We start from the raw sequence: 24,264 nt of genomic DNA on the forward strand, positions 1-24,264 counted from the left end.
GACACATAGGACATTGTTTTTCTTAACTCTCTGCAAGGTTTACAATGGCTGCATAGATGCCCTTTCACTGACAGTTTAAACAAATATTTGGATGTTTGCTTTAGGGATGGCATACCAAGAATATCTTACGAAGACTTCAGTGAACCTGGGGCTGGAACATCTGCCGCAGGTAGACCTGGGAGGAGAGAGCGTGGCTTATTCGTGGAACCTGCAACCTTGAAATACTACACATTAATTGAAAATGATAACCGTCCGACTGGCAGCGAGCATCCAAGAGGAAGATCTACAAGTGTTCGAAGAAAAGAGAGGCCTCCTCAAGGTATACCTGAGTGCTTTTGGCCCTTCGAAGGCAATATACTTAGCAAATTAAATTAATGACCTTCTTTCATTTCCAAAATGGTATCTGGTCCCCAGAAGGTAAAAGTTGATTGGGGGTAAAAAAAACCCAAAACTGTTCTTTTAGCTATCAAAATATAATAGAGAATTGTATCATTTCACCATTTCTCATGGCTTTCAGGAGATTAATCCATTTTACTACAGACTCAGAGGCTAGGGTTCTAGGCCTCAGACCTTCAGTTTCTTTATCTTGCACAGGGGTAGGCAAAGAGCACCTGGCCGAGTGCTTAAGGATCCTGGGCCCATGAAACCAAGTGACAAATTTAGGTGCCATAAATTTGGCGTCAGAGCTTCACATACATATTGCCTGGATATTATTGTTTATCTAAGCCCTTATATACCAAAATTAAAATGAATTTCTCTTCCCCAGGAGATTACTTGGAAGGTACCACGGATTTCATTAAATGACTGACCTTTTTCCTCTCTGTGGTGCTCTGATCACAGAAAGTCATCAGAGTTTCTTATTTCTTTAGCTGTTTTGCTAAGGTTGGTTCATGGTTGTCAAGGGAATATTGCCACCTCCTTCTGAGGTGCTCAGCCTCCTTTATTGATCTTTTTTTCACAATGCCTCTGGATTATAACTCAGTACAAATAGAAAACAGAGCTGAGTGTACTCCCCCAAAAGTCAGCCACTCTAAAAGTATATGGTCTCTTTGAGCACCAATTGTCTATATAAAACGTCCCCACATTCTTTTTTTTTTGTTTTTGGTTTTGGGTTTTTTTTTTGGTTTTTTTTTTTGGGGGGGGGGGGAGGCAATGGGGGTTAAGTGACTTGCCCAGGGTCACACAGCTAGTAAGTGTCAAGTGTCTGAGGCCGGACTTGAACTCAGGTACTCCTGAATCCAGGGCTGGTGCTTTATCCACTGTGCCACCTAGCCACCCCCCCCCCGCCACATTCTTACTTTCATTTTTGTACATAAACTCCTATGATCCAATTAACCACTGATCCATAAAAAAATAAGAAACTTTGCCCATGAACACTGAATATTATGACATTGTAAATGTAAAAGTAATTGAAATCTCTCAAATATTTATTGAATGGCTCCAGGGCACATACCACTGTACTAGATGCTAAAGCATTTACAAAATGAGGTACTCATTGTCTCATTTATCAAGGAGAGGGCAAAATTCAGTTATTTATTTTTACTTCTTGGTCAGCATTTCAGATGTGAAGCAAATCATATTTCCCTTGGTGTTTAATGCCTTATATTTGGTGGCAATTGTTATACTATGTGATACATTTACAGGAGAACACATACATAAATATTTATATATGTATATTTATTTGTACATATATGAATATGTATATATATACAATTTCATTAGAGTATAGTGGCTACATCTCTTTCTCAGACTTTCGCCAAATAAGAGTGTTATGTTGAGCCATTTTTGTGGCAAGTGAACACTGTACTCCTCTATAATATTAATTTACCTGTAATAATTATGACATTGCATCTGAGAAAGTAAGAAATCAATGTATAAACTCATATTCCCTAAGAAAAGCTCCATTAATCTACCGCTTGGAAATTCAGTTACACTGGGATAAATTAGATTATATGAGAAGCAACTTCTTTTGTAGGAGTAGTGAAGGCTTTGTAAAAGTTACTAAATACTCCCATCTTTTAGTTTTCATTTCCATAGCTAATGTTGTTGATGTCATAAGCAAGGTGTGCTGGTACTATTGCTGCCATTGTTTTACATTGTTATTTCTAGCAATGAAGAGTATCTAAATGAAGGAATGGATTAGTACTTATTAAGTAGTTACTGTGTGCCAAGAAATAAGGTGGTGACCAGGTGAGTAGAGAGAAGGGAATGGATGTGAGAGTTGTTATGGAGGTAGAAATGACAAGGTTTGGCAACATTACACATGTGGGTGAGTGAGAATGAGTTGAGGATGACCCTGAAATTCTGACCTGAAAGGATAACAGTACCCCAGGCAAGAACTGGGAAGTTTGAAAGGATGAGCTGTGGGGGAAAGATAATATTGAATATGAGATGCATATATGACATTCAATTCCTGCAGTCTCATGATGCAGGACTAGTTCTCAGAAGAGAGACTGAGGCTATCTAGATAGGTCTGGGAGTCATCAGCATAGAGATGATAATTAAAACCATGTGAACTGGTAAGGTCACTTGAGAGATTATGTAGAGAAAAGAGGACCCTGGATAGAGTTTTGGGCTATACCCATATTTAGGCTATATGCGATGGATGATAATATCACAAATGGGACTGAGAAGGGGCAATCATCTAGGTAGGAGGAGAAGCAACAGAAAGCATTGTCATGAAAACCCAGAGAGGCTTGAGTATCCAGGAGGGGAGGGGAGTCAGTGTAAAATTCTGAAGATGAGTTAAGAATGATGGAGGTTGAAAAAAAGGGCATCAGATTTCTCAGTCCAAAGATCACTGATAACTTTGTACAGAGCAATTTTAATTGAGCACTGTAGTTGGAGACCAGGCTACAAAGGGTTAAGAAATGAATGAAAGAGAAAGTAGAGGCAATAAACAGACACATTGTCTTCTGAGAGCTTGAGAAGGGGAAGAGAGTTGTGGGAAAGCTTGTAGCCTGAGAGGCTGGTACAGTCTAGTGAGGCTTTTTTAAGCACTGGAGAGACTTAGATGGATTTGTAGCTAGCAAGAAAGGAATCATTAGATAGGGAGAGATGGAAGTTTAGAGGGAAAGTAGATAGTTGTAGAAGCACTTTACTGAAGAATATGGGAGGGCATGGGATCAAAGAAACATGTAGAATGGTTGGTCATGGTAAAAAGAAGGGCCACTTCTTTGTCAGATACTGGAATAAAAGAGAGAATGGAGGATGATGTCAAGGTGAAATAGCCCTGGAGCTAAATAAATAAATTAAATTAAAAGAAGAATGAATAAATAAATAAATAGCGCTGTGAGCTAAACGAGCTGAACAGACTAGTCTGAGAGGAAAGGCTTCATAGCAACTGAAGATGAACAGATGGCAACAAGAGAGAAGACCACCCCAAGATTAAATAGTTGGTCAGTGGCATGGAAAGAAGTGGAATGTAGATCTCTCAACTTCCAGACCATTGCTCTGTCTACTATACCATACTGAGTTGAAAATCCCTTGTTTAATTTTAGTAATAACTGTCAAATAATTATTTGAAAATAGGATTATGTGAAAAATAGTTTCCACTAAACATGACTTAGTCTGCATGTTTGGTAGCCTAGATAGGTATTTCTCCAATTAAGGAAAGTCAGCATACTGCAGCACAAACTTATTAACCATGTAGGAATGATTCCTCAGGGTTTTTAAAAATTTACTATAAAATTCATTTAAATCAAGGGGTCTTTAGCTTTTAATGTTGTGGACCTATTATATTGAAACACAGTTATCAAAATATTTTTAAACTAAGTTTGTGAACCCCAGGTTAAGAATCTATTTTTTAAATAGCTAGCCACCCTAATACATTTCAAGTGTTTCCCCCACCCCACAGAGAGAGAGCTAGTTTCATTTTTGTCTTTGAATCCTCAACGCTGAGCCCAGGTCATTGGACATAGTAGGGGCTTACTAACTGGTTATTTGAATTGAACTGAATTGAAAGTGTGATTTTATGTGTATTTGTGTATTTGATTTTTATTTATTTCCAGGAAGGAAAGGCATAGAATCTTTGGTAGAAGGTTAGTCTTGGAGTCAGGAAGGCCTAGGTCCAAGGCCCATCCCTGAATTGCTCCCCAAATCATGGGCAAGTCATTTAGGGTATTACCACCCCAGGCAACTGTCTAAGGCTATAATTTATTGATGCATTACCAATTTGCAAAAGCATTTGTGGAGGGAGTTTCCATTATGGGATTTCCTATCACTGATTAAATCACAGATCTGGGCAACCACCCCCAAATTTTTCCCCAAGAACATGTAAAAATTGTGTCCCCAAAGTCTGAGTGTATTTTAAAGATTTAATAGCATTAGAGTGCATTAAGAGCATTTGGGATTATTAGGAGATTAATATTTTAAAACGAAATGTCACCTTAAGGATGTTATTAGCTAGCTCATAGTGGAATCCTCAATGAATTGCAAGGACAAGATAGCATTCACATTTTGATCCTTTTTTTGGTTTTGTTTTGACTAAGACTCCCTCCTGGTGCCCCCTTTTCTTTTGATTATGACATTTAGCTGTTCATTCAAAACAATCCTCATTAGTCCTGATGCAAACTCAGATCCACCAGATACCAGAATTGATGATTTTGTACTTCAAATACAGAACAGCAATTTAGAATGAACAACTCAAGAGGTTTGCAGAACTGTCACGAGCAAGAACAAAATGGAAATATCCTAGCTAGTGAGGCACATAACAAAAATGATAATATGAGAGGAATTCCTTTGAAACACCATGTATGAGACCAAGACTCCACTAACTGTGTGGCTATGTTTTTTGTAACTCTAAGAGTGCCCCCAAATAGCTGTGTACTTGCCAGCAAAGCAGGCACTAGTGGTCCAGCCACTAACTCGGGTTTCATCTATCTGCCAGTGCCTATTACTAAGGGCTATTTAAAAGATCCAAGTGCTTCAGAATTTAACTCTTAGCACAAGTTCTTGGCAAAGTGTTTGGAGAATCAGAAAGGTACATTCTCTCCCTTTTGTTGTGGGGTAGGGGTTCTTAGGAATTCCTCTTTAAAGAATTACACCCTCTTGTACACAAAAGTAGTTAGAATAAGATGGTAGTTTATTTAGGGGCAAGGGAAGGGAAACCAAGAGAAATCCTTGGACTTCTCTTGGGGAGAAAGGCACAAAGCACGGGGCTCTGAGGTATCAATCTCCTCGAGCGGGAGACTGGCAGGTACTTTTATAGGGGACTGATGGGGGGAGGGGGTGACCATTTGACTGTGGAAAGTTCCTTCAGTGAAGGAACTAGAGGAATTGGGTGAGGGGTGGCTGTGGATCTCTCCAGCCATCTCTCTCTTCAGGACACAAAGGCAGCAGCCACACCCAAATTTATCTCCCCAGGGGTAAGGGAGATCAGAATGAAGGTTGGAGGTCCCCAAGCTAGCTCAGTCAGATTTGGTTCCACTTATCTCTCTAGACATATCTGTCCTCTGGTTTAGTTTCTCAAGGAGAAGATTCCTCAATGTGTGCAGAGAACTTCTGGGGGACTTTGGGCCCACAACACTTTCAGCCTTGATTATGAAGGTCATGTATTCTGTAACGAAAGCAACTAAGCCCTGTTGTTGATCAATATTACTGATGACCACAAAATCATATTTTTGTGACTTCCAGTCATGAACTCATAATATTCTTCTGTGGCCACGCTACTGAATAATTACCAACATTTACACAGCAGTAGAAAGTTTGCAAAACATTTCACATTTATTATTTTATTCACACTCATTCTGAATACTTTATATAAATTTTGTTTCCCCTTCACTCCCCCCCAGCACTGTGCTCTTCAAAATAGAAAAAAGTGAACTGCTTATTATCAAAAGGAATTAATCCTTGCATTGCACTGAATTTTATAGACAAAAACCATAGGAAAATGAAGCTTTCGTATCAGCAATGATTTTTATTTGACATATGCCCATTGGCCCTTGGAGCACTCAAAAGGATTACATCCTTTAAGGAAAATTCATAGCACTTGTCACCTTTGAGAAATAAGCTACAGGATAGCACCTGGGGGCAACTAGGTATCACTGCAGTGGATACAGCATTGGACCTGGACTCAGGAAAACCTGAGTTCAAATGTGACCTCCAACACTAACTAGCTGTGTGATGCTGGGCAAGTCACTTAACCTCTGCTTGCCTTGATCCACTGGAGAAAGAAACGGCAAGCCACTCCAATATCTTTGCCAAGAAAATCCATGGACGATATTGATATGCTATGGTCTATGGGGTCATGAAGAGTCAAACAGAATCAAAGAACAGTTTTAGTGCTTCACTTTTCCACCACCTAAGCCCACCAATTTCCCTGGGATTTGGGGTCCTTTTCAGTGTTGTCACAGGGAGTTGTAATATGCAACCTATTTCCATGTGCAAATTCAGACATCTAAAGAACTTGGTAATTCTTTCTTGCCCTCCTAGGACAAAAGGATACATATGCAAATAAGGTTTGTAGAAGAGCCTGAGGTGCCTCATAATTTCCCAAGGTAGATATGCAAACTAACATCTAATAATGAACCTGGTTTACATAAAGAAAAGGCAGAATAAAGGGCACTGATTTAAATGAATCCTTAGCTTAGGAGCAATTCAGTGGGCTGCCTGAAGGTACCCTCTCCCAAAGCCCAGAGTTGGTATTACTCTCCTCTCCCCTTTAAATTCGCATAATTTCTTATCTATGTAAATATCCCTAGGAGAATACCAGCCCCTCCAGATGGGAAATCGGTGTATGTGTGTGTGTTTGCGTATGTGTACACATCTTTAAACCTTTGAGTACCTGTCTCCTAACATTGTTTCTTTTGTCCATAGTAGGCTCTTAAGAACTATTCATTATATTGATTTGAATTAAAGTAGAAATTATTTTAGGGGCAATGCAGCATTTCAATGCCTACTAAGTAACTTTTAATTTGTTCAATTTATCTTCTGTTTTCATTTCTACCTGCATATGGACCCACATATTTTCTCTGTCTCATTATTGAATGTGTTTTATGTAGGGGACCAAGATGCTCTTTGCAAAGAACTAGAGAAAAGCTTCAAATCTCTATGTTGAATTGTCATCTAAAAACTTCCTTTTTTTGACACAAACATTAGCTCAGAATTTCCTCCTATAAGCAGTTGGTTTTATTTAATACCTCGAAAATTAGAAAGTGACAGAAAAAAAGATGGAATCCGTGATGTTTACTGGATTGGAGAAATCACAGCCTGGAAATTTGTCTCTGACAACTAAGCATTGGTGTGCCAAAGCATCTGATCAGATGATGGCGGTTTTGTCAAGTTTAGCCATGTTTGACATTTGATTCTGCTGACAGTTTGGGATCATGGCTCCTTCTGCCACAGTACCAGAACCTTTATTTCAATTGTTTTGCCTATTTATTGGTTTTTTATCAATGTGTTCTGGAAGGTTAAACCTGCTAACTAAATTGTATTTGATTTTCTTTTGATTAACTCAATTGTTGTTTTTTTTTTTTGATTCCAGGTAATTCTAAATGTTTCATATAGAATCTTTCATAATCTTAAAGAAGGAAATATGCATTTGTTGAGTGTCTACTATGCACTAAGCACTTGATAAATGTTATCTCATTTGATCTCATTTGAATGCTATAGATGATGAAACAGTTGAGATAGGCATAGGGACCAAAGATAAAGAAAGCTCCTATATGAAAAAACTTCCTTTAGCAATGCAAACTGGTTCCTTCTCAGCAACTTAGTGTGTGTGTGTGTGTGTGTGTGTGTGGCAGTTGGGGTTAAGTGACTTGCCCAGGGTCACACAACTAGTAAGTGTCAAGTGTCTGAGGCCGGATTTGAACTCAGGTCTTCCTGAATCCAGGGCTGGTGCTCTATCTACTGTACCACCTAGCTGCCCTTCAGCAACTTAGTCTTAAAGAGTTGCCTACACCACCCCTGAGAGGTTGTTATTTTCTCAGGGTCACACAGGCAGTATGTACCAGAGGCAAGACTTGAACATAGATCTTCCTGGTTCTAAAGCAGAATCTTTATCAAACCTGCCATGTTACCCCTAATGAAACAATATAATTATTAAATATGTGGTCATTGTATGGCATAGCATCTAAGTACTTACAAGATAAGCTGGCAGTCATAAGGAAATCTAGACACTGACACTATTGAGAATTTCAACATTATTCTTTCATACTTATATAAAACTACCAGAAAGCCATATGGGGAAAATATTAAGAATCTCATGAGAATACTAACAAAATTAGATATAATAGGCCTTTGTTGATTATTGATTGAGAATAGTAAGGAGAATACTTATTTTTCTACATTATAAGGTACCTATAAATTTTTAAGGACTTAGAGGATATATGAATGCAAAAAGGTAGACATGTTAAACACATTATTAAGAGACTATAATACAATAAAAATTATAGTTGATGAAGTAGATAATAAACAAGGAGACTTAAATACAAAGTAAACATTGTTTTCTTAAAAGATGAGTATGTGAAAGAACAAATCATAGAAACAAATAATTACATCAATAAAAATGATAATTGAACAACATCTATCTCAACATTTGTGACATAGCTAAACTAATCATTGTATTTATTAATATATACATGTATACATATATATGTATATATATACATGGGAGAAAGAAAAGACTAATTAATTGAATATGTAATGTTTTTAAAACCTAGAAAATCAACATGTTGATAATTCCAAAACATTACATATATGGGAGTGGTTGTTAGAGAGGAGTGTTTTAGTCCAGCAGGTCAAAGAGATGGTGAGTAAAGTCATAGAGCATTTAACTGACATAACCTTTCCAGAGATGGTAGTGTTGATCTGATTTTTCTTTCAGAGCTAGAGTTGTAAAGGGAGTGGGGAAGGATGGAGATGTCCTGGAAATGGCAATGTAGGGGCCTTGGTCAGGCTAGAAAAGGTGATGGCTCCCAATCAGAAGGCCAGGGAGATGGGGTAGTTTATTGGAGTTCCAGGTCAAATGGAGTCAACAAGCACTTATTAGCGCTAACTCTGTGCCAGGCACTATGCTACACTGGGAATACAAATACAAGCAAAAAGAAAGAAAATTCCTGCACCCTAAGGGGAGGGGGAGGGTAAGGGGACAACACACAAAAGAGAGCTGAAAAGTGGGGAAGGGAAGAGCACAGGATAATGACATGAGGAATTAATCACTTTATATTTGGAATTACAAGATGGTTCAACATTAGAAAAACATAATAAATCATATTAATAGTGAGTAATTAAAATCACATGAGTATAGTGATACACATGAGAAAAACCTTGACAAAATAGAGGTCTCATTTATGTCATAGACACTAAAAATGACAGGAATGAAAGTCTTTTATTCTAACAGGATTCAGAGTATTTCTCTAAAACAAGAGATAGCATTATTTGTAATAACAAACACTAATAGTTTCCCACTAAGTTCAGAGGGAAAACAAGGCTGATCAGTGCCTTCATTACTATTTGATATAGTTGTAGAAATGCTATCTATAACAATACATGGAAGAATTTCTCAGTGAGAGAACTCTTCTATGATTAAATAGAGTAGAAGCAGCTAGATGGTATAGTAAATAGAGCTCTGGGATCTGAGTTCAAATCCAACTTCAGACACTTACAAGCTGTGTAACTCTGGGCAAGTAATTTAAGCTCTGTTTTCTTCAATCTCTTCAACTGTAAAATGGAGCATAATCTAGTACGTACTTCACAGGGTTATTGTGAAGATCAAATGAGATTATATTTGTAAAGCACTTTGTTTTGTCCCTGGTACATAGTATGCACTTAAAAAATATTTGTTCCCTTCCTGCCCCCAACCCACAGTAGGTGTTTTAGAGAGTTGCCCAAGGCTCAAAGACTTGCTCATGGTCTCACACACAACCTACTAAGTGCCAGGGATACAACCCCAGTATACCATGATGCTTGCTAGTTGGAACAGTAATATAAAAAAATAGAAACTGAGGGAAAACATGGTTACAGTAGAGGTGTAGTCACTTCTATTTTCAGATGTTTCTATGCTTTTTTCCTATGCTTTTCTTTTTTGTTGTTTGGGTTTTTTTGTTTTGGTTTGGTTTGGTTTGGGTTTTTTTGGTGAGGCAATTGGGGTTAAGTGACTTGCCCAGGGTCACACACCTAGTAAATGTTAAGTGTCTGAGTTTGGATTTGAACTCAGGTCCTCCTGAATCCAGGGCCAGTGCTCTATCCATTGTGCTACCTAGCTGCCCCTCCTATGCTTTTCTTAATGAACCCAAGAGAACCTTCAAACAAGTTAATCAAGACAATCACTTCATTTAAGCATAATACAAAAGAAATCTATGAAAATTATCAACCTTTCTCTGCATTATTTTTTTTAAACATTTATTTTATTTATTTTTATTTTTTAGTGAGGCAATTGGGGTTAAGTGACTTGCCCAGGGTCACACAGCTAGTAAGTGTCAAGTGTCTGAGGCCGGATTTGAACTCGGGTCCTCCTGACTCCAGGGCCGGTGCTCCATCCACTGTACCATCTAGCTGCCTCTGCATTATTAATAAAGCCCAGGAGATAGGAAAGTAAATTCTATTTAACATAAAAATATAATATCTTGGAATTAACCTACAAAAACATACATATGAGTATATAACTACAAGATAATTTTTACAAAAATAAAAGACCTCAGTAAAGAGAAATTCAGCCTAGGAAAAAGAAGACTTAGCAGAACATGATAGCTGTCTTGAAGTATCTGGAGGACTGTCACCTAGAAGAGGGATTCAAGCTGCTCTGTCTGGAGAGAGAAGTGGAGGAAGAGCCAGAAATGAAGGGTAGAAATTGCCAAGAGTCAAATTTGACAATGATCTAAAAAACCTTCCTAACAATTATAGAGACATGTAGCCAGCTAGATATTAAACACTTGCTATGTGCCAAGCACTGTGCTAAGCACTGGAGAAGCAAATACAAGCAAACCAAGTAAGATAGTTCCTTCCCTCAGGGAGCTTCCATTCTAGTGGGGAAGACAACTCCTAAAGGAGAGCGGTAAAGGAATGTGAAGGGTTCTGCACATGGCAGCAAGGAGTGGAGATGACCAGAAATTGGCATGGAAGTCTGCTTCTGGGCAAGATAAGAACAAAGGGGCAGAATCCAATGCTGTGTGGGAAGGAGGAGAGAGGAGATTGCTGGTTGGAGCATGAGCGGTCTGCTGATTAGATGTGTGGGCTGAAAACTTCCTGATCAGGTGACGCAGGAGCAGAGTCCAAGGTTGTGAGAGGGTGGGAGTGGGAGAGATAATAATGATGGCTCTAGTGTACCTAGTAGGGTAAGAAGACACAGATAGAACTATTGGAAAGGGCTTCCTTGGGAGGGAATGGGGTCTCCCTCATAGTAGGTCTTAAAGTTGAGATTGAATTACCACTTGTTGAGTATGTTATAAGTTATGTGTTGGACGAGATGGCTCTTAAGATCTTTTCCTAGTCCTTGCCCTAGGGCTCTCTCCTAAACTCCAGACAAACATCTCCAACTGTCCATGAGACATTTCAAATTGGATGTCCCATAGGCATGTCAAATAACATATCCAAAATATACTTTATTATCATTCACCAAAATTAGGTTTTGATAAACATCATATACTTTATCTTTTTTTTTTCTCTTTTTTTTTTTTTTTTTTTTTAGTGAGGCAATTGGGGTTAAGTGACTTGCCCAGGGTCACACAGCTAGTAAGTGTTAAGTGTCTGAGGCCGGATTTGAACTCAGGTACTCCTGACTCCAGGGCTGGTGCTCTATCCACTGCGCCACCTAGCTGCCCCCATCATATACTTTATAACATAATAAATTCTGAATGGATAAATTATTTAGATATAAAAAGTCACACCATAAAATTAGAGGCAAATATAAAGTTTTATCTTTTACAATGGTAGATAGGAGAAAGATTTGTAACCAGATAAGGAGAGAAGACATCATCAAAAGCAAAATAGATTATTTTTTTTTTTAGTGAGGCAATTGGGGTTAAGTGACTTGCCCAGGGTCACACAGCTAGTAAGTATGTGTTAAGTGTCTGAGGCCGGATTTGAACTCAGGTACTCCTGATTCCAGGGCCGGTGCTCTATCCACTGTGCCATCTAGCTGCCCCTAGATTATTTTGATTAAACAAAATGTTAAAGTTTTCACCCATATAATATCAATGCACCTGTAATCACAAGGAAAGGTACAGTTTAAGGGAAACATATTTGCATTAAATATCAGACAAAAGTCAGACATTTAATATAAGCAGGGAATTGACATAAATATGTACAATTAAGAGTCATTCCCTCATGGTCAAAAGACAAGAATGATCAGTTTTCAAAAGAAAAAATACAAATAATACCACCTGAAAAAATATTTAGAGTCACTAATAGTTAGAGAAATGCAAATGTAAAAAACCCTGAGGTATCAACTAATATCTTTTTGCTCAGAAAATTGCCAAAAGAAGAGAAAACTCATTTTGAAGTGACTGTAGGTCCACCGGTATTCTAATTTACTCCTAATGCATATGTAACTTGCTTCCACCATTCTGGAAGACAATTGGAATTATGTAAGAAAATTTACTAAATTATTCTTACCCAATGGCTCACTATATAGTCCAAGACGTTTATTGACAGCAAGAAAAGATCCATATAAACAAAATATTTATAGCATCATTATTTGTGATAACCTAAAACTAGAAACAATATATTTACTTAATGATTGGGGAGTAGCTGAACAAATTAGAGTATGTTAATGTCATGGAATATTATTGATATGTAAGGAATGATTCATACGAAGAATTCACAGGAAAAAATGAGAATATTTGTTTGAAGTTCTATAGACAGAAGTACAGTATCTTCCACTGCAGTAATATCAATAAAGTTAGCTTGAAGAGACAATAGACCTCTGTTAAAATACCACAATAGCAGTTAATGTTAATGACACCACACCAAAAAAAAAGAACTGCTGATAAGTGATAATATAGCTCTTGGGGGGAATTTCCTTTCAAAGATGTTTGTTTGGCTATTTGATGGGATCTGTCTATTGTGTAAGAGCAAATATATATCAATACATTTTTTTTTTAGTGAGGCAATTGGGGTTAAGTGACTTGCCCAGGGTCACACAGCTAGTAAGTGTGTGTTAAGTGTCTGAGGCCGGATTTGAACTCAGGTACTCCTGACTCCAGGGCCGGTGCTCTATCCACTGCGCCACCTAGCTGCCCCATATCAATACATTTTGAAAACTGCAGTTCTCATATAATCCAAATCTTGTTAAGTGCTCAAATTCTTCCTTTAGAAGAATGACACATGCCGTATGGAAATTTGGGGTTATGTTTATACAACAGCAAAAATCTATAAAAATAGAAATATTTTGTAAACCATATGGATACCTTATGACATAATACTTAACATGTGGATAATTGTAAACACCAGTATCATGACTAAATATTTCAGTTGTATACCATCCACCCCTTTATCATCATCATTTGGTGGTGGCAAAGGTAATAGTATTCATTCAGTCATTTAGGATGAGAAAGGACCTGTTTTCAAGGCCATTTTCCATATTCAAGATTAATGGAATGCATCAAGTTTGGGCTAGTGTAAGAATGAAGGAAAGCTGGGGTAATGAGTTCAGACCAGATCATTTCTTCAAAGGAGAAAAATAACCACTAAGAAAAAGAGAGGAAGGAAGAATTAAACCCATATAGTTCTTGTCATTAATATGCAGAATCTTCCTATATGCTTTGCTTATTTAGACCACCAACACAACTACCAAATATTACACTGGATTTCTTTTGTTTGCCTTTTTATTATTGAACAACCACTACATTCACTCTAGATTTGGAATTACCAAATTGACTAACAAAGTCTTGTCATGGCCCCCATTTAGCTATTCCCTTCATCCTTGTTATGCCTTGATCATAACAGAGCAGAGTAGAAAATGAAGACCAAGAATCATAATTATTCTCTTAAAAATTATGGCACCATCATGCCCACAATTTCACAAACCTCAGCATCGCTAGTGTTTTCTTTCCCAATGTCTTTAACCCGAAGTGCCTATTTACAATCCTTGTTCCAGAACCTTGGAATTGTTGTGCAGACTGAAGAAGCTATTTATTTGAGTATTTATTGGTTCTTTATATAGCACCATTCCTCAAGGTCCTGTATAGTTAACTTAGAAATTAATGAACGTGTCATTGTGTCAGTTGAAAAGAAAGATGAGGTAAAAAGTTTCATTAATTTCAAGTTTCCTTTGTAATTCTCAAGAATCTTAAGTAGGAAATGTTGTTCCTGTGAAAATGAACAAATTGTTTGCTATGTGTTCTTCCATGTTGGCCAAACCCTCAGGTCTGAAAATTTTGCTGTCCATTGGCTGACACACAAATGCTGTCCATCAGAAGTGAAAACCTTCATAAAAAGCAAGCAGGATTTCCCCGCCAAAACATTATTATTACTGCTGCTGCTCAGAGAAAGCTTTCCTGTGGCATGGCACAATATGCCCTTTGTGTAAATTAACAGCTTTCACTCTGGAAAATCATTACACAAAATTGGCAGTTGTGTTCTTTGGGTTTATTTTTTGTAACCCATGTTCTGGCATTTATGAAATTTCTCTGCATTGATTGGCACGAATATACTCCAAAGCCCAGCAAGTGCTTGGACAAGAAGGAAATGCAGAGACAAACAGCTTCTCTTTCCTCCTCTTCTCAAGTGTAGAGAGCAATGCTTTTTAGGTCCTGAAAGATAAAAGATATTGTTGGACAAAACCTAGTTAGTATCAGAGTTCATGGTCATTGTTCCCATTTTACTACAGTTTGCATTTTCATCCTTAGAAACTACCACAGTGGGTCAGCACCACATTCCCCTCAGTCCAGTTCTATTACTATAAGCAATCTCCCCCAAGAGGTATCCCCCTTGACATTAACCTGAATAGTTGTTAGGTCCCAGAATTTCTCAAGCCATTTATGATTCTGTCCTTTATACATTTGTCCCATTTATTTTGGAGTCCATTTTATATATCTACTTGTGCCACCCCTTGGACTATGGAGTTCCATACACTTATTTGATGTACTATTTGCCTTGATTTAGCCTCAGTGTGTCTAGTACAGGTTTCAAAGGATTTGCTGCATTCTGAAAAACTTCAAATAGCTTTGCATCACAGTGGTAGGCTTGTCTGCTTCAAAAATGTATAATGTTGCCAGTCAAGACCAGGTAGAAGTAGAGTTTTGCTTGAAGGAATATCAGAAAAATTGTAGGGATTTTGTGGCGCATAGGGAAAGGAGATCACTGGGATATCAATTTCTATTAGTTCATGGTTTGATATTCTTAGCTGGAGTCAAAGTACTTAGTTTGGTGTTTGTTGGGATAGAGTGATCTTGATTTGCCACACTTTTTGATAATAATTTAAAACCAACCCAAGGTGAAATTTAGACTAGCCACCTATTTAGCTAGAAATTTAGCTAGCCAGCATAAATAAACTTGTCTGTTTAGTCTGATCATACACATATGGTCAAAATGGAAAATTATCACAAGAAGTTAGAGCAGGGATATGAAAAAAACTGTTAAGAGCCAAAGATGAGGCTTAAACCCAAGTCGTTTGACTCCAAGTCAAATGTTCTTTCCACTGCTGTTACCCATGTTGCCAAGCATGTGGATATAACCTGAAGAGTCAATTTACCAGATACTTCCAAAGATGTATCAAGATACTTACTTGAGTTTTCCTATTTTCATCCAGATGGTTGGCATCATAGAGTAACAGCTTCAGACCCAGCTGGATATTATTCCTAACTTGGAATTTTCTAGTGATCTAATGACTTATTTATTAGTCATGAGGTGAGAAAATCTTATTACAAACCAGCCAAGCTGATATTTCATGGTTCCAACTCCAATAAAGGTATAAGAACTAAAACTACAAAAGAGATTGTGGAATTATTATGGATATTTCCACCATCTTAATCAGGAGTCCTGTGCTTAGGAGAGGATGATGCTGACTATTCTGTGGGGCCGACTGCACATACCCAACTCTTAGCACAGTGTCTGTCACATAGTAAGCGCTTAATAAATGTTTATGAACTGACTGACATGGATTTTCATAAAATTGTATGATGATGTAATGAGTGCATGGTGTAATTGTATACCTAATTTCTTGAATGAGTATACTAATGATTGATGTGTAATACGTTCATTGAAGCAACAAAAAACTATTTGACTTCCGAAGTAATATTTAGACATGACTATGCTGGAAAAGTATGAGATCTTGCTCTATCATAGGTTCCAATGGTTAATATGGCTTTGACGTCAGAACTCTGTTGCTTTTACTACCCACAGGACTTTGGGGCCAGCCACTTTGTCTCCTCCACCTTCATTTTCCTCCTTGGTAAAATGAGTGGATTGGCCCAGATGATCTTATGTCCTGAGCTCAATGATCCTATGACCTGCCAAGGAACCCACAGATAATATGATGGTGCCAAGATTCGAATCCAGCACATCTGATGTTTAGGGCAAACCCTTTTCAGACAGCTGTCATTGGGTTACAAAGGGTTCGGGTGTTAATAACACAGAGAGCAGATATGTAAAGGCAAAGTAATGGAAAAATACACAGAAGGAAATCAAATTCAAGGCAAAGAAAATGGATCATAAATCTAAATGACTATTGTTCTAATTATTCCTCTTTAAACAGATTATTCCAGTCACAAAAGAACTAATAGAATAAAAGAGAGTGACTAATGTAATCCCCATACGTACTGAGGAAGTGATGACAAATGGATAACTTCTCCCTTTAAAAATATTTTACCATTCACTATTTTCTTTCGTTTATCAAATGAAAACTATTAGTCAGTAAAATGTTTAATCAATTAGCAAAAAGCCAAATGAGCCTGTCAGTGTAGTCACTGAGCATATAATTTGTTTCTCATAATTATCACTAACAGTGAAGATTCAAATGGCTGAGTAAAGGAATTCTTGTAAGGTGTTAGGGCACTGTCAGTATGGCTTATTCTTGAGGGAATAAGGTAGCTGGGCAGCTTCTAATTTTTTTTCTCCTAATAACTTGAGCCTTAAACAAATAGGCTGCATAGCTAGTCTCCACTTGGCATTTGGAAAGCTTTGGGGATTCAGCTGTGTGTTTCTGACTGGGGTTGACTCACAATCTAGATGGCTGTTTTATGTGCTTGGTGATGATAATGTGCATTGACAAGGTCAAAAAGATAATCCCCTGAAGTCAGGTTTACAATATTCCTGGCTTATTGGTTGGGCCCCCAAAGCCACTGACAAGTCTATACATAGAATGAAAGACACAGAAGCTTCCTGTCCTGTTGTGCCGGTGCTATGTGATTAAATGGATATCTTGAGTGAAAACTACCCAAAATGCCATCATTTGGGAGCCTTTGTTTTTAAATCCCTCTTCTATCTTCTCTCCCTTTTCCCCCTTCCCGCCTCCCCTCCCAGGTGATTGTTGTTATCCAATTTCCTCTGTCCTAGCATTTAATTTACTTGGTCCAGAATTTGCTCTGATTTTCAGATAGAGCTAGCTGAGTTTCTGTAGCCAGCCTGTGACATTTTTAATATGGGCCAAAGTATCGCTGATAAAACAAACTTGTATATATTGCTTTAGCACCAACTCTGTGGACCTTGGTTTGGAGCCAAGGCATGATGACTTGGGAAAACATCAGCATTAATAATAGATGTATGCAAATACGGAGACTACACTAATATTCTTTATGCAAGGAACACGTAATGGATCTTCTCCCCTTCAGCAACCTTGCATTATTATGGAGTGAAAAAATAATTGGTTCTTGTTGGACTGTTTCCAGGTGAACCAAGGCCTGTTTCCATGCCCCCTGAATATGGCTGGGTGAGGGATTCCAGAGAACATGGAGTACACAGACGAAGTGGCAGAGGTGAGTATTATGTCTCTGGGATGGTGAAATCTCACCTATGAAAACTCTCTCCCGTCTAAAAGTGTCAAAAGCAGGCAATATTACAGATAGGAAACCAAGTGTTTTTCTTTCTTACTGTCCTAAGCTAGCCCCTACTATCATATTCCCTCCTCAGAGGCATCACCTCTGGCCTTGGGCTGTGCTAACACCACCACTACACACACACACACACACACACACACACTTCAAGAAACACAGATTTGCTGGTAGGCAACACATAAACATTAACCAAGAGGAAACAGAGGTTGGAAGGATCTAGAGAATGTACACAGTACTTTACACCCAATCAGAAATGTGGAATGGAATCCAAACTGGATAGGAAATTGGCTGGTACTCCATAGCACCTTAGCCATCCTGCTGCTTCAGCTCTTCAGGTAGAGTCAGGCTACTTGGCACTTAGAAGGCTCTTACACACTCCCCTTGTCCTTTTGGTTGGCTAAAAATCAAGGATCTGTCAGGAAAGAGAAGGAAGGGAATTTTAGGTTTTTCCCCACCCCCAGTTATCTGATAATTAACCTCAGAGTATTTATATAAGATAAGAGCACATTTTTTTTTTCTCATGAAAAATTTCCAGCATTGAAGATGTTTGGTTTTCCTATTTCCCCTTCTCTCTGTCACAATCTTTTCCTTTAATTATGAAAAATACTAAGTATCTGATTACAGAATAAATCTAACCAGAGAGGTAGTTTGCCCCCTGTGTAGTCCATGGGGATGTCTGGAAGAATCAATAAGATCCAAGTAAGCTAAATTTGATGCGCATTCCCCCAGGTCTTAGTTTCTTAGCTGGGTTTAGCCTCCTTAGACTTTCAGCAGTTTCTGTGGCATTTTGTATACATACCAAAGGCTTGAGACTTGCTTAAAGTGATAAGAATGAAACCTAAAGGATATAATTTGTGTGTTTCCTTTGTAAAGGCAAAAGTCTTGGTTGCTAATATTTTAATGAAATTCATTACAAGAGGAATGACCGAAAGCAGTGGAAAATGCCTAGATTCATGTTTCTTATAGGTCATTACTTTTTGGGTAGAGACAATTGGAATCATTTGTCAACAGTAATTGCATTATTCTGTGCCTCCAGCCTCTCTCTTTTCCAAACTATCTGCCACACAGATTCTAAACTGATATTCCTAGACCACAAGTCTAGAGCTGATCCTGTCCCCTCCCTTGCTCTTGCTCAGTAACCTCCCTTGGTTCCCTTAGTACCACTAGGATCAGTTACAAATCCCTCTGTTTGACATTTAAGCCTTTTGCAGCCCAGCTCCAACCTACATTTCAAAGAATGTTATTTATTCCTTCTCTTGACAAACTACTCTCCAGACATACTGGACTTCTTGGTGTTCCTCATATGCGACGTTGAATTTCACAGTCCCATCCCTTTGCACAAAAATGTGCTCTCTCCTCACCTCCTCTTCTTTGAAGCTTGAGTTTTTGGGAAGCTCATCTGTCTTTTTCATGAGGCCTTTCCTAAACTCTTTAGCTACTAATTCTATCACCTTCCAGCCATTACCTTGAATTTATTTTGCTGTATGTTCATGTATCTAGATGTAGATAGTTTCCTGAGTTAGAAAGGAAACTTCTTGAGGGAAGGGATTTTTTTCATTTTTGTCTCCCTCTCCCTAGCATCTAGCAAGGTGCCTGGTACATGGTTATATCAATACATGTTTGTTAATTTATTGATTATTGCTGACTTGATTCTATCCTAAATATAAACAGCTCACTACATGCCTATAGATATAAATGGAATTAGTCAGCTTGTCTGAAAAAGTACCATGTTTCTTTTCTATGTTTTTATAGGATCGTAGAATTAGAAGGTATCTTACAGGCCATCTAGTTCAAACCCCTCATTTTATAGATGAGAAAACAGAGACCCAGGGAAGCCAAGTTACTTGTCCATAGTTAAATAGGTAATTTGTGTCAGGGGAAGGATTTGAACCCACTTTTTCTGACTCTAGAGAACATGTTCTTTCCACTGTACCACATTTCCTCTTGTAATCAGCAGGTATAGCTATTCATGGTAGAGGGACTGATGGGTACTTGCTCCTTTCAATCTTCCCAAACCTGACCTATGTCCTCCAGAAAAAAGCCTTTTTCAGGATCTGAACTCCCTTTTGGACACGGCCTCCCATCACTCTCTACCCCACAGAAGACAGAGATATAATCAAAAGCATTCTGTTATAACAACTAGGTTGCTTTTATCCTAGGGGTAATATAATGTTATGTTTGGTCGAGGCTGATTTCTGAGTATTCTCAGTTTATTCTAACCCTCACTAGATGTCTTCAAGCAAAGGTTGTGTCACCACTTGGATGTTATATGGTAAAAGGAATTCTTATGTAGGTACAGATTGGCCATTTAGTAAGTGTGAGGGTGGAGACCATGTTTTTGCCTTTCTTTGTGTCCCCACTGTTTTAGCACAGTGCTTATTTGCTAAATTCTTGTTGACTAAGTACTGGAAGTACAAAAACAAAAGTGAACCAGTCTCTGCCCTCGAGGAGCTTCAGTTCTAATGGTCCCAACAACATGAATATGTATAATGATGTACCTGATATATCCACAATAGATATGCGGTAATTTGGGGAGGGAAAGCAACTAGAGAGGACCGGGAAAGGCTTCCTAAAGAAGAAGTTGCTTCTAGAGCACTGGCCCTGGAGTCAGGAGTACCTGAGTCCAAATCCAATCTCAGACACTTAACACTTACTAGCTGTGTGACCCTGGGCAAGTCACTTAACCCCAATTGCCTCACTTAAAAAAAAAGGAAGAAGAAGAAGAAGAAGTTGCTTCAAGTGAATCAGAGTTAAAGAGAGAGTCCATTCCAGGTATGGGAGACCACCAGTGCCAAGGCCCAGTTATCAGAGGTGGAATAGTCATGTATGCAGAACGATGATCAGGCTAAAATGGCTAGATTCTAGATGAGTAGGAGGAGAGTAATATGAGAGAAGAGTGGAAAATGGGGGCAGCTAGGTGGCACAGTGGATAAAGCACCGGCCCTGGATTCAAGAGGACCTGAGTTCAAATCTGGCCTCAGACACTTGACACTTACTAGCGGTGTGACTCTGGGCAAGTCACTTAACCCTCATTGCCCTGCAAAAAAAATGTCAAGAGAAGCAAACGTAACAAATCATGTCTCATTGTACCTATTAATATTTATTAGAAAATGAGTAGAGTAAATTGTCTTAGTAAGGAATTACACTGGGGCAGCTAGGTAGCACACTGAATAGAGCACTGGCCCTAGAGTCAGGAGGACCTGAGTTCAAATCCAGCCTCAGACACTTGGCACTTACTAGCTGTGTGAACCTAAGCAGGTTATTTAACCCTGATTGCCTCAGGGAAAAAGGGAATTACACTAAACTAGCTAAAATGAATTGTTCATGTCATGTTTTGACAACCACTCTCAATATAACATTAAAAAGGATTATTAAGGGCAGCTAGGTGGTGCAGTGGATAGAGTACTGGCCCTGGATTCAGAATACTTGACACTTACTAGCTGTGTGACCATGGGCAAGTCACTTAACCACAATTGCCTCACCAAAAAAAGGGGGGGGAAAGGGAAAAAAAGAAAAAGGATTATTATTTGTACTTATGACATGAGAATTATGCTTGGTCACAGAATCTCAGAATTGGTAGGGACCTTGGAATCCATAGTGTACAACCCATGCCTGAACAGGAATCCTCTGTACAACATAGTCAATGAGTGCTTATCTAACCTTTTTGGGAAGATTTCTCAAAATGGAGGAAGCTAGGACCTCTCAAAGCAACCCATTCTAATTTTGGATAGCTCTAACTCTCAGGAAGTGGTCCCTTCCATTGAGCCAAAATTTGCCTTTCTGAAGTGTCATCCAACTGTTTCTAGTTCTTTCCTCTGGGACCAAACAAAAACAAATTGAATCCTTCTTTCAGTTACTTGTCCTTCAAATACTTTAAAACAGTTCTCATGGTTCCCTGACTCCCCAAAGCCTGCTTTTGTCCCACTTCCTTCAGATGGTCCTTATACAGCATGACCTCAAGACCTGTCACTGTCTTCTGAATGTTTTTCAGTTTCTCAAATACTTAAAATATGCTGGCTAGAACTGGACACGGCTGTCCAGATGTGGCCCCAACAAGGCTGAGTACAGTGTTTTATCCTCCCAAATTTTGGAAAGGATATAAATTCAGCTGTGTCTAGTAAAGGCTCTTAATGTGAAGTCCACTTAAATGTACCCGACCTTTTTATGTGTTACAGGGTGAGCATAACTAACTAAGAGAAAAAAATAGCTAAGAGAGGAAGAGAGTGTGGCCTAATAATGGAAGAGTCACATTCAGGGCAAGGACCCAGGAACGCATATATACTTGAAATGTAAGAAATCTGCAAATAGGCCCAATCATCATTATTCATCTTTAAGGCCCCTTTTGACTCTAGAGTCAGAAAGCTTGGGGCCACTGGTCCTTTTATAGTTTGCAAAGCACCATCACATGTCATTTCCTTTAATCTTCACACACTCTGTGGGGTAAGTAGGAAAGGTATTCCACAAGGGGAAGGCATTATCCAAGAAACAGGAGAGAAAAATAAAAATGAGGCAAGTCCCTACACTCAAGGAGTTTTCATCCAAATTTTTCAAATGAGACTCAGAGAAAATAAGTAATTTTGAATGTATATGTCCTTAACCTCACAGTAATGGATGAATTAGGCAGAATGATGATAAATTAAATGCACAACCAGATGTTACCAACAAAAGCAAATATTAGACTCTGCACCTGGAGTTGAATATAGAAACCATCATTCTGTTGTGGTTAGCAGCATTAGGAGCTCAATTTGTAGTAATGTATTCAGTTTAAGGTCCCCTCCTCTAAAAAATAGATAAGTGAGAGATCTAGACTCCAAAGAATCACAGAAAGATTTGGAAAGATAAGGCCTATGAGTAAAAGAGCTGATGAACTCAAGTAAATAACTAACCCACATTCCAGGATTATTCAGTAAATCATCCACATTTCCTAAGTGCCTACTATGTGTCAGGCACTGTTCTAAGTGCTGGGGATACAAGGAAAAGCAAAAGACAGTCCCTGTTCTTAAGAAGTTCAGTCCAGGGGCAGCTAGGTGGCGCAGTGGATAGAGCACCAGCCCTGGAGTCAGGAGTACCTGAGTTCAAATCTGGCCTCAGACATTTAACACTTACTAGCTATGTGACCCTGGGCCAATCACTTAACCCCAATTGCCTCACTAAAAAAAGAAGAAGAAGAAGAAGAGGAGGAGGAGGAAGAAGGAAGAAGAAGAGGAGGAAGAAGAAGAAGAGGAGGAAGAAGGAAGAAGAAGAAGGAAGAAGAAGAAGAAGAAGAAGAAGAAGAAGAAGAAGAAGAAGAAGTTCAGTCCAATGGGGGAGACAATATGCAAACAACTATGTACAAACAAGCTATATACAGGACAAATTGCAGATAATCTCAAAGGGAAGGTATGCAAATTTTAAAATGGCCAGCGATAAGAGCAGAACAGGCAGGAATAGAAGGTGGACCAACCAATTCTGGACCAACACCTAGAAAGCCTGAAAACTTTCAACAGGGCAGTTAATGAAATGGTAACTGTATTTTGGTGGCAATGAAAGCTGAGGATATTGGCAAAGCATACTTCTTCTGTCCAGAGGCACGCTTCTTCATGAAAAGAAGGAGCCTGAGTCAGTATGGATCAGTGTTCTCTTTCATCTTTTCCCTGAAAAAAAAGTTCAATCAAGTTTGTAAATCAAGGTTTTATAAGTAGTCTTATGGAGAGGTGTATTTGCAAAACATGAATATGGCTCTAACAGTGCTCCAGTACAGACTTAAAGAAAAGTGTGTACCTGTTTCTCCTCAAGACTTTGCTTTGGACCCTGGTTGTCTCTGCGTTTAGGTGGTTCCACTCACTTTTTGGTCCAAGAAAGATACCAGCTTCCTAATGTAAAGTCTCACTCCATAAGATGCTCCTCCTGGAGTAGGAATCCTTTTTAGGGAGTGTGGCCCCAACAGAGCAATAGTTCCAAAATGAAGACATGATCTCATCAGTGCCATTTGGTGCCCAGAACACCCTCGCTGCATATGCTACCTCCCAATCTCTTTCCCCTCTGACCATTAACAGCTATTGTAATGTTTCATTGCAATCTCGAACATAGGAGGGCCTGCCAAGTAGCCAGATTAAATCATTTGCTTTGCCGATATCATGTAACTAAAATGAAGACTATTCTTGGAGGAGGATAAATAATAGTCATGCTATTTGAGCAGAGCATATGATATATACTTTGGAATATGATGGTAGCTAAAGAGTCTCTATCAGCCTCAGTTGATACTTGACTTGGGGTAGAAATGGCCAGTGTTATTCCTAAGGGCTTGTTAGAAAGCATAACAACACAACACACCCAGTTTTCATACATTCTA

General features: G+C 38.6%; 1 protein-coding gene across 1 annotated transcript in view; it reads left to right on the plus strand.

The window, feature by feature from the left end:
• Positions 1 to 24,264, plus strand: part of LOC122733284 (connector enhancer of kinase suppressor of ras 2-like) — a 565,211-nt gene that overhangs the window by 381,861 nt on the left and 159,086 nt on the right. The window contains exons 11-12 of the mRNA XM_043973567.1: positions 105 to 319; positions 17,769 to 17,855. Of these exons, the coding sequence (XP_043829502.1) occupies positions 105 to 319; positions 17,769 to 17,855 (302 nt within the window). The remainder of the gene's footprint in view (positions 1 to 104; positions 320 to 17,768; positions 17,856 to 24,264) is intronic.

Source organism: Dromiciops gliroides, chromosome X (assembly GCF_019393635.1).
Source record: "Dromiciops gliroides isolate mDroGli1 chromosome X, mDroGli1.pri, whole genome shotgun sequence".
NCBI lineage: Eukaryota > Metazoa > Chordata > Mammalia > Microbiotheria > Microbiotheriidae > Dromiciops > Dromiciops gliroides.